Source organism: Sprattus sprattus, assembly GCF_963457725.1.
Source record: "Sprattus sprattus genome assembly, chromosome: 3".
In the NCBI taxonomy this organism is placed as follows: Eukaryota; Metazoa; Chordata; class Actinopteri; order Clupeiformes; family Clupeidae; genus Sprattus; species Sprattus sprattus.
In genome coordinates, this window is record NC_137922.1 from 48,458,072 (window position 1) to 48,469,631 (window position 11,560).

The 11,560-nt window shown below is 43.8% G+C and overlaps 3 protein-coding genes across 3 annotated transcripts in view; 1 reads left to right on the forward strand and 2 right to left on the reverse strand.

The window, feature by feature from the left end:
* Positions 1-705: 705 nt before the first annotated feature.
* On the reverse strand, positions 706-3,288 carry cntd1 (cyclin N-terminal domain containing 1; the record flags this gene model as incomplete). The annotated part of the gene is made up of 7 exons (XM_080835548.1): positions 706-813; positions 1,086-1,182; positions 1,457-1,601; positions 2,020-2,185; positions 2,516-2,750; positions 2,862-2,937; positions 3,114-3,288. 7 exons carry the CDS (start codon positions 3,286-3,288, stop codon positions 706-708), a joined length of 1,002 nt encoding a protein of 333 aa, XP_080691674.1.
* A 357-nt stretch (positions 3,289-3,645) lies between these two features.
* On the forward strand, positions 3,646-5,010 carry coa3a (cytochrome C oxidase assembly factor 3a). The gene is made up of 2 exons (XM_080835158.1): positions 3,646-3,849; positions 4,407-5,010. Exons 1-2 carry the CDS (start codon positions 3,651-3,653, stop codon positions 4,508-4,510), a joined length of 303 nt encoding a protein of 100 aa, XP_080691284.1. The 5' UTR covers positions 3,646-3,650; the 3' UTR covers positions 4,511-5,010.
* Positions 5,011-5,193: 183 nt separating this feature from the next.
* wnk4a (WNK lysine deficient protein kinase 4a) overlaps positions 5,194-11,560 on the reverse strand; it is a 62,172-nt gene continuing 55,805 nt past the window's right edge. Inside the window, 6 exon segments of the mRNA XM_080835549.1 lie at positions 5,194-7,511; positions 7,659-7,789; positions 8,137-8,342; positions 8,567-9,392; positions 10,903-10,996; positions 11,452-11,560. The exon segment at positions 11,452-11,560 is cut by the window's right edge and continues 763 nt beyond it. Coding sequence (XP_080691675.1) covers positions 7,509-7,511; positions 7,659-7,789; positions 8,137-8,342; positions 8,567-9,392; positions 10,903-10,996; positions 11,452-11,560 — 1,369 coding nt within the window. The 3' untranslated portion in view covers positions 5,194-7,508.

Sequence of the window (11,560 nt, forward strand, 5' to 3'; positions counted from 1 at the left end):
GGGTATGAGAATTCAATAATTAAAATGAGTTTGATATGTTTTCCTGTTTTTTTGTTTATTTGTTGTTTGTGATGTAAACACAATGAAAATCCAACTGTACTTGAATAAGACATATTTATTGAATGTATATTTATCGTATTTATATTGTAATTAGACTGCTCCGCACAGCAGCTTGACAGTTTTCAACATTTTAATGTTTTTCAAACAAATGCTCTCTTGCAGTAATGTATTACAATTAAATAAATATTTAAAAAAAAGATTGTTAAGAAAGGAAAAATAAAATATTTTAATCTTGAATGGAGTTTGGAATTTGACTATTTTCTACTTGGTTTTTCTGTCTGGATAAACTTAATGTAAACGTTGCTCAATGTTTCCTTATCTTAACACTACAGCTTTTCAGTCTCAACTTTTGAATATTTCTTTCAACACATGCCCTAATATCAGGGTACAATTGCCACTGCGAGAGACACAGCCAATACGTTGTGGTTAATGATTTTTCCCTGAAAACAAAACTAGAAAAACGTTCACCAACCGAGAAAATACAGACAACCATTTCAGGGTGGCACAGATATGTCCCTATTCCTGCGCTAGAACTATGGCACAGTACTTCCATTCCAGAACATTCTACGTTATAGTAGAGACTACTTCTGTTCCAGAACATTGGAGTTCTGGCCTTCAAAGTCATGCTGGTTCTGGTGCTGGACTTCACACCAGTGTATCAGAGTCGTTGGTTACGCGCATCAGTATCACGTATGCAAACTCCATGATGCTCTGGGTGGATATGCCTGTGATTAAGCTCAGCTCTTGCACTACCTACAACATCAAGCACATCAAACACAGTATAAACATCACACAACTAAAAATACCTTTATGTGTTTATCATCTGGTTTATAAGAGTTCTGAGCTGAAGTAATGACCTGGAGCATTGGGTCAGCAGAATTGGTCTAGTTTTTATTCTTTTAAATAATAAAAAAGATAACCTACACACTCTCTCCCATTGAAATGAGAGTGACATACACATGATTTCAGTGACAACTCTCTGGGCCATTTCAAATTTCTAATTAAAGATACGTGTTAAGTGTCACCTGTTCCCAGGTAGAGAAGTCAAGGATGAAGGCAGCCACAGCAAGGACTCCAACACCAAGGAGCATGCAGTCCTCTGTCACGGCCACAAACTTCTCTCTGTCCATACACACACACACACACACACACACAACCACACACACACACACACACACAAACATACACACACACACACACACACACACGTACACAAACACCCACACACATATATAGAGAGAGAAAGAAAGACAGAAAGAAAAAGTCAGAACTGTTTATCATTTACAGCAGCTGACACTGAGCATGACTCAGAAATGTCACTGCATCGCTCATAACTTGGCTTGAAAGCTGCTAGCAAAAACACTCAAACACACACACACACACACTTATGTAGTACCTGTGCTCCTGTGGTGGGTTAGTGCCCCTAGTGACAACTCGTAGTAGTGCTTGGTAGATGGACGTCCTTTGGAGAAATGTGAACTGCAGCACTGTCTTACACAAGTGGTACATGTCTTCTACCGCCAGCGAGCTCTCATTGTGACCTGTTGACACATACACTATATGTGCTCTTCTCATCTCACTGTACACTACATGTGTGCTCCTCACTGTACACTATGTGCTCCTCATCTCACTGTACACTATACGTGTGCTCCTCACTGTACACTATGTGCTCCTCATCTCACTGTACACTATATGTGTGCTCCTCACTGTACACTATGTGCGCCTCCTCTCACTGGAAAGACTTCACTACTACACCATCCTTTGGTTCTGCCACGGCCCCATAATCAATGCAAATAACTTAAATACAAAATGGGAAGCCTGATTTAGGCCTATTTAGGATTTTAGCCTTATTGTGATTGGACTGTTATTGGATGTTTCCTAGATTATTGGTTGAAATGTATACACAGAGATAGATAGATTGACTGATAAAGAGAGAGAGAGAGAGAGAGAGAGACTCACTTAAGACTTCCAGAAGTGTCTCGACGTATGTCAGTGGATTTGTCGTACTCAAACTGAAGTTGAGGGTTTTCAGCACCATCAGTTCCGAGCTGATGAGTTGCTCTTTGGAGATGGAGGTGTGACCAGCAGCCTGCATGAACCTCATGGCAGTGATGTTGTTCACAATCTACAGGGGAACATTAATTCTACACATTTTAGGCCTCATACAAACAGAAGCTTCCTCAAAAGTGTCATTTTCAAAGTCACACTTACGGTAAGTTCATTTAGCAGATGCTTTCCAAAACAAAATATCTGCTGAATGAACTTACCGTTTTGACTTTGAAAACGACACTTTTGAGAAACCTTGTTTTCCAAAACAAAATCAAGTTCAGGTATTGTACACTCTTAAGAGATTCAACTCATCACAATTACAGTACATTATTTTTGTAACTATTTAGATGACACTTTTATCTAACGTGACATATGGTAGGCAGGCAACTATTTTGTTGCGTGCTACCTGGGTATTGAGCCCATAACCTGTGTTAGCACCTTTCTTAACCAGCTGTGCTGGCACACCTACATTACAGTGCAGTGACATCTTGCTAGCCAGCTGAACACAGGAGAGGATGATGAAGGAGAACTTCGGCCTGATGCTATGAAAGATAAATTCCTCAGCGTTTACGTCTCCACCTCCACTGGCGCCTTGTGCAGTCGGACAAGAGAGCAGCTCCTCAATGTGCTTGATCATAAAGCTAGAATTAGAAGATAAATTACTCTATTACATGTCATAGGAGAAAAACAGATATGAAAAACTTGACTTAGCCTGAAACAATGAGAGGCCTGTCACCTTTAGCTAGCCCTACCTTTCTAGTATCTCCACAGCATGGTATCCAACCATTGGGTCGAGTTTAAACTCCTTACAGAGAAGGAAGATATACTCTGGTAGAGAACAACAACACAGAGTAGGAAAATGTGTCTTTAAAATAATATCTTTCAGGCTTCCTACTATAAACAACGTTAAATTCAGTAACAACCAAATGTACCCGAAATCCACTTACTTAACGAGGCATACTGTATCTGTTTAAACCTGGTTAGAACTCATCCCGAGTACTTACCCACCACTTTTCGATTCTTGAAATTCCCGCAGTTATCTGATAGACTTTCCAAGTTCAGCTTGTTTTTGTTGTTGATACTGGTCAGGAAATCTGACAGGATATCAAATGTTGCCTCGCCAAATTTTAGATTTTTTTGATGCTCAGATGAACATGATGACATTGGCCTGGTTGCCATAATGATACAAAATTTGCCCTGAACGGTGTTGTTCATCAAAAGAGTTTTAAAGCGTTAACAAAGTAGTTATAACTTGTTTGATCTTTAGTAGGAAAACAACGAACTTTCCTCTTTACCAAAGAGACATGGGCGTTTCAGTATCCTAGCTACGCGACAGGTGGTGCACTATCCACACAGTCAAGTAACCATCCCACTGAACTCCCACTGCGCATGCGGAACTTAAACGATCGTTATACCATACGGATAAGCTTTTTGCAGTACCTTTTCCTGGTTACACTTGTGTTGTATTAGCGCGACGCGAATGTATTTTGACGTCGAACCTTCCCGTCATCCACTTGGACTTGCACATCATGAAATGAAAGATGGCTGAGAAAGGCACTACAGGAGGCTCGGAAGCTGAATTTGCTAAGAGAGTTGATCCAGCGAAAGAGGCTCTGTCGCCGGAACAGTTGCGGTTTATCCAGCAAGTAGAGGTCGAACAGTGGAAGAAAAGAGCACACAAGCTACGGGGTCGAAATATCGCTACAGGCCTTGCAATTGGTGCAATGGTGATGGGGATCTGTATCCTTTGCTTCAGAACTCATTGAGCTGGTTGGTGTTACACAAGGTTATGTGAGGATACGTAACAGTCCTTGACACCTTGATTTCACTTAATGACGATATGGTATAACATGAACACCTCAATTTCTGGCTTCTGCATACCTTGTGAGTTGTATGAGTGTAAAGTTATCAGTTTGCATAAGATAGAAAATCCTAATTAACCATTGCTAGCTGGCTAGCCAGTCAGCTAATGTAATGTCACCGTGTTGGTGCTTGTGGTTACCGCATGTGCCAGATCAGTGTCTTATTCAACTTGTTTTGCTGGTGTTCATTTATTATCCAACTAGCTGGGGTATGTAGCTATATAATAACAAGAACACGGACTGGTCACCAGGTAGCAGATAACTTTGAACCAGGAACTTGTCCGGGTCTGGAGCAAGGGTGTTTTACTGTCCTGTGTTATTTGGGGGGATGACATGGTTAAATGAAAGATGGGGAACAACACAGTTGTTGACTGTTAAGTACAAATAACTTACAATTGATGAGTCACATTATAACTTAACTAACGTTAACGCCAGATGCCTACACAATACACGCGGTAAAACAAGAAAAAGTCATGGACGAAATTGACGAGGAGGCCAGACTCGCCAAAGTGCAAGGACTTAAGACTGGGGCCAACTGAGAGGCAAAAGGCGTAGAAACGTCCTGTGTGTCTTCAAGTTGGTACACATTGCACTGCCTTTTGGATCGAAGGGGGCAGACATGTTTTTCTTTTTCCTTCCGCTGACAGATTCTACTACCAAATTGACAGTAGGGGGCGCAAGAAGTCAAGATTTGGACAGCCTGTCAGCTTTCTTCGAGGACTTTCCTTTGGTGGTGAATGAGGGTGTAGAGTCGTCTTGATGTCTGAGTTCATAAGTACATTATATAAATTGTGATGCTTCATTTTCTTTTATTGCTCGCATCATACCATCAGGTGCTGGTTTAATAGCTGGCAATGCAACACACTATAAGTGTGAATGAAGTTACTTTAAAAGAGCTTCATCAGAGTACAATACAATTGCTGGCTTTGGAGCCTTAGGGATGATTCTGAACAGAGAATAACATTAAAGTAATTAAATGGTAAATATTGTAAGATTATCGAATGTGATTTTTGCAACATAATAAATTATGTCATTATTATGTCATTGTTCCTTGCCGTTTCATTTCTACAAGGTGGTAGCATAAAGATCAATAAACAATTCAACAACTATCACGAAAGACAGTTTTGAGTTCAAATTATTTTTATTATCTGTACAAATATTAGGGTTACATGGTTTTCTAAGTATTAAAAAATGAGGAAAGGCACAGATTTAGCGTGGCAATATTGCTAGCAGCTTTGCAATCAAAAGCATCGCAATCAACCAGTCATACACTAATATTCCCATCACATATTGCCTCTAAAATATATATGTATATATATTTTCTTTTCAATGTCTGCTATGAATACAATCTTAAAATAATTTCTCAGTGTGTGCGTTTTCACAAGGCAGTCATAGAAGACTCACAGCTTAGAAATACATCTGAATCATCATTGCCATTAATGTTGTCTTTGGATATTACATTCAGACAAGCTACTGTATACAAACAGACTACCCAGAATGCAACAGACTCTGGAACAGATCTAGCATTGATCAGGGCCTGACCAGGTACGCTAGTCAAAAATCTCTTGGTGTGTGTGTGTGTGTGTGTGTGTGGCTCAACTCCAGGGATTCTGTCTTGCAAAGGTGCAATGTGTTCTGGAAAAAAAAACCCACTTAGGAAAATCAAAACAATAAGTTACATACAGTTTCACTACAGCCAGTAGAACACAAGCAAACAATCCTTTACTGAAAATTCACTGTGAATTAGAACACATTGCTAGTTTACCAAAGCTGAGCCTGTTAAAGCAAGTATAAACAATTCTATTAAGCACATTCAAAAGTATTTAGGCTCTCATGATAATACTAGAATATTTTCCTTATGCACACTCACCAGATGTCTGCTGTAAGTAAGGAGCCATGATGACTCCTAGATATGACTGATTTTAAAGGTACTGAAACGCATCCATGTAAATCAAAAGAAGACTAAGTGGAGATTGTTTTAAAGAATGCCTTGAGGGATAGTATGAATGTTACCATAGAGATGCTAACTCTAGAATGGATCCAACCCTGATCCACGCCAACTCAGGGTTGGTTCCGAGGGGTCCAGAATCATCTCCTTGCTAAGCTCAGGACAAAAAAAAAAAATCGACCCTGTACACAGAGATGGTTACCCTCTATCATCAGCCTACCACCTCTTGTTCAGTAGGTACTGTATGACTTAAACCAGTCACCTTAATGGTGATTTTTTTTTTTTTACATAGTCTGGAAAGGCAGTTGATTTTTATTCCAAAGTGCGAAGGTGCATGATTTTTCCAATGAAACCATTATTTTGCGGATGTTGATTGTACGTCTGGTTAATCGTTCTGTGATCATGAGCAATTGTGCAATTGTAAAGAGGTTATGAATGTAACTGTTTTAATGTACATGCAAACTGAGCACAAACTAAAGTCAATGTGATATATTGAGGTTTTGTAAAGTCAGTGCCCCTATTCATACGCTATGGTGTGGGAAATATTTACATTTATGAACAATGTAATCATTTATCAACTTTGCACTATGCAAAAAAATGACGATAACATTAATCAAGACAGAATATATGTCTCAAGAAGACGAAAGACAAGTGATATCTGGATGCTCGCTCATTGCTTTGAACCAAACCCAAATATATGTGGCTGTAACAAGCAACATCCATCACAAATATACACAGGAACGCAGTTCATCTAATTTCACTTCTTTGCTGTTGGATTCATTAGGTAATTCTACAGCACAATTACAAGCAAAATAATAAAAGTACAAATTATTTTTATCTGCTGATAGACTTTAGGCTTTCTCCCTTTTTCTACACACTCACGCTCAATCACGCACACGCACACACACACACACACACACACACACACACACATACGCACAAAATGAAACATGCCTGATTAGTCGCCATTATCCCAGGCTTGAAAAGTGCAAAGAAAAGTAACATTTAAACAGGAGACATTGAAGGATGCTGAGAGCCTCAGCGAGACACATTCTCTCTTCATCACCCCATCCTTGAGCTCTCAGCAACTTCAAAGGGGAGCAGGAGAAAAACACACACTGGGGGCTGCCCCTCTTCAGAAGAACATGGATTGCGGAGTGCAGCCCTTCCTAAAGCTATGATTTAGGCAGGATTTATTACATGCAGGCCTTCAGGCGGAACACGTGGGATTGCATGGGTTATCCTTTTGTACACTCTGAACTCTTTGGGTCTTCCGTCAACCTCCTGCGTGTGATATGGCAGCCCCGCAAAGGGGCAGATAAGAGCGGTACTAAACCTGCCAGCCGGGCTTTGACTTGACCGGGGTGTGTTTCCTGTGAGGTCATGGGGGGGACCTTGACAAGTGTCCATATGTGGCAGTGAGGACGACAGTCTTTCCGAAGGAGGACAAAACAGAAAGCATCACAATGGATACCATTTTCTCATACATATGACATCACTTCCTCCAGCGCTGGCGCACAGGCTCACAGGAGACTGGATGCTCTGGATGAGGTAGTCCATTCTTGTTAAGAGTGCGTGAAGCAGGGCTCTTACTGGAGACAGTAGAAAAGGAGGAGAAGATAGAAGAAAGGAGAAGAGAAGAGAAGACAAAAGCACATGATCTCATACAGCCCAATGACTGGAAAATGGTGTCAAATCTGGTCCTTGTCAGGGGTGAGGATGGTGGAGGTGGAGCTCACCATGCAGGCGAAGTCGGGGGCAAAGGTCATGCTTTTGCTGGGCCGCTCCTGGGAGGTACTACGACTGCTGGTGTTGCTGCTGCTGCTGCTGCTGGTGCTGCTGCCACTAAAGGAGCTCCTCCTCACAATACCTACACACCAATCAGAGCAAAGATACAGAGATGAAGGTCTACTAGGTAACCAATCAGATTTAAGATACTTACAAGACAACCAATCCGAGCAAAGATGGAGAGATCAGCATTAACTTGGCTATCAATCAGACTAAAGATAAGTTATAGAAAAGACTGTAAATGACTAAGGAGATCTATTAGAAAATATAGAGCTTATCCTCTTCTTATCCAGGATCTCAGCAACTATTTAGATGTGGCAAACATACATTTCTACTGACTCTGAGTTCAATGTAAAATGCAATGAAGATTATGCGTGTGTGTGTGTGTGTGTGTGTGTGTGTGTGTGTGGAGAGAGGAGGTGGCTATACCTGTCAGAGGCAGGATGTCGAGCCTCTGGAGGCTGTTTCGGCGGGAGGGCGGATAGCCACCTCCTTTGGAAAGACGCCACTGGCGGCTGGACAGCATGGCGGCCGGAGAGACGATACCGGCAGGGGGCACCTTCCCCATCCTCTCATACAGCTCCTCAATCTCCTGCTTCTGAACCGACTGGAGAGACTGCACCTCACACATGTGTCTGATGGCCAGGGAAAGAGAGGGATGAAAGGAGAAACAAATGTTTGACAAATGAGTGTTTGACACAGGAACAGGTAGACAGAGGTCATAATAGGAGAAGAGGGACATATATACCTAACTTAAAGGTATAAACAAACATTATTTGTATTTATTTTTGTTTGTTTACACTCATGTTTATGTTTATGTTTCCATTAATGTGTGACGTGGCCAGCCACATCCACTCACTTCTCTCTCAGCTCCTGAAGCTCCTCACACACCTCCTCCACCTCGCTCTCTGATTCGTTGCTGCTCAGGTAGGAGGAGCTGCGCATGTTGCTCATCCACAGGTGGTGGAGTGGGGTGGCATACAGGGGGTTTCGGGCCCCACCCCTTCCTCCCCCTTGCTCCTCCCACATGCGTCCCTCGCCGTCGGGGACGTTGTTGATGGAGAAGCCGCTGTCCACCGACGTCCCCAAGAGGCTCAGACTCGGGTCCAGCCGCCGACCCCTCTTCCTCCTGCGCCGTTGCTCCTGCTCCTCCTCTTCCTCATCCTCTACCTCTTCCTCATCTCGCTCCACACCACCACCCTCCTCTTCATCCTCCTCCTCCTCATCATCATCATCTTTGGTCTCCAGGCAGTTGTGGCTTGTATCCAGAGGAGGGAAGGCTGCCTGCTCAATGCTACTGCCCAGCAGGAGGCGCTCTCCCTGGGAGGGACCCGTTACGCTCTCCTGGTTCTGGGGGTACCCTGTCAGAAGAGTATGGGTGAGGGGGGACCCGGTCATGTGCTCCTGGTTTGGGGGGAACCTCACTTGGGTGTGCTGAGCCGGGGGAAGGCTGAGGGGGGAGGGGAGTTTCCTCGCAGCCCTCTGTGGCTGATCTCGGGGGGTGGGGTTACGTGTGTGAGAGGGCGGGCTTTGGTCAACAGCAGATTTGATTGGACAGGCAGTGGGTATGGGTGTGGTTCTCCCAGATGTGATTGGACAGGCAGTGGGTATGGGTGTGGTTCTCACTGGCACCTCCTTGCTGGGGGAGACCTGGAAGCGGCCGACTTTCACAATCGGCTTTGGCTCTGCGTTGGGGAGAGAAGAGAGAGATTGAGGCTAAACACAGCTGCACATTAACCAAGTGGTACTAAAACTATCAGGTACATCCAGCCCGACACTTATCCAATCCTTACAGTTCCGTAAGAGAAAGCTATGCATTCGATCAGCATGTGCACTCGTTAAGGATCATATTCAATACTCTTCATGATGTTGCCTCCTCGTGCTCGCAACTGACAAACAAGGAACACATTAAAGGATGGAATGGATGTACACTGGACCTCCCACTGAACTAATTTTTGATAGGCCCCTGGCACTGTCTTCCTCATCTTCATCATCATCATCATCATCATCATAAACACAAACCCCAGCCTAGGGGCTCAGACCTACTGCATTACAGATCAGCTGGTGAAATGAAGCCCCGTGAGGGGGAACATATCAACCTCCTTAAAGGTACAGTCCATGCACAAACAGAACCGTCACCTAGTGGCCGACGTAGCTGAATTTTACATTAGAACTGTGGACATGAACTATGAGGAACCATTCGCCAGGCTGTTTCAATCCGTAACACCATAGCTAAGGTCTGTCCAGAGGGAGGCTTGTGTCGTGTGTGTGTGTGTGTGTTTAGCCCCCGGTGACCTGTGTGTGCTTGCGTGTGTTTCTGGTGTAAACACACACTCGCAGCGGGCCTGTGTTGTTTGTTCGTTTGTTCATTTGTCCGTTCACACCTACAGCTATATTTCGTCAGAAGCGTTCTCGCCGGCCACAGAATTATGCAACAGCTCCACGGGACCCGCCCACATGTCCCCTTCAGTCAAGGTGTGTGTGTGTGTGTGTGTGTGTGTGTGTGTGTGTGTGTGTGTGTGTGTGTGTGTGTGTGTGTGTGTAGTGTGTGGGTGTGTGGGTGTGTGTGTGTGTGTGTGTGTGTGTGTGTGTGTGTGTTTGTGTGTGTGTGTGTGTGTGTGTGTGTGTGTGCGTGTGTTTGGGTGACCACTGCCCTCACAAGTGTGAGCGCAGGCACGCACCAAACCCACCAGGCGAGGGAAGTGTGCCGACCTGGGCGAAGGAAGTGCGCCAACCTGGGCGAGGGAAGTGCGCCAACCTGGCCCTCTCTAAGCCATTAGGGGCTAATTTAGAATGCACACATAATAAAACAACCTTACGTAAGGAAGAAAGAAGGGCCTCATTGTGTGTGAGACAGCATAAAAGGATGAGGGGGTGTGTCAGGATGTTTGTGTGTGTGTGTGTGTGTGTGTGTGTGTGTGTGTGTGTGTGTGTGTGTGTGTGTGTGTGTGTGTGTGTATGTAAGTCTGTGCATGTGTGTAAGTATGCGTGTATGTATGTGTGTGTGTGTGTGTGTGTGTGTGTGTGTGTGTGTGTGTGTGTGTGGGTATGTGTGTGTTCTGGAAAGACTGTGAGGGTGTGTAAATGTGCACGCCTGTTAATGGTTAGCGTAGCTTTCTACCATTCAGAGCCTTGCTGTCATGCTGTTGGACGCGGGCCCCGGATAAGTGAACGAGCCAAACCAACCCATCTTACCATTGCACTCCAGGGATGGTCTGCTCTCGGACAATGGGCCACATGGTTCCGCCGTTGCCAGGGGCGACAGAGATCGCAGGCTAGACGGGGACATCTGTGGGCCAAACCAAAACATAAACAATGAGTGTTTACCGTCACTTTGGTTTGAGGGTGTTTTAATATTAGGTCTTTATTTTGCTGAGGTAATGGAGTTGAAGTAACACCACAAGCGAACCACACTCTCCAGGAGAGAACAGAGGGACTGCCTCTGACGACTGATGACAAACTGCTACTCAAACCTAATATTACATCCTCTGAAAGGAGTACATTTTACTGGAGTCCATTAAAATGTCTCAATGTAATCCGTTTTGAAAGGGCATGGTAATGTTCAGTCACTGAGTCACTGATTGACCTAGACATAGAATGTTGGTGATACATTGTCTATTCTATGGATTGTATTCTATTCTGTTGTACTATATTCTATTGTACTATTTTCTATTGTACTGTATTCTATCCAATTGTCAATGTTGCCCATTCCATTGTAAATGCCTCTAGTGAGTAGTTTCTTACAGTGCTGTCTTGACTGGTCATCAATGGGGACGACAGAGCCGATGGAGTGCGGTTGTCATCTGATTGGTCCTGCGGTTGCCCTGGCAATGGGTGAGTGTGCACCTGAGGG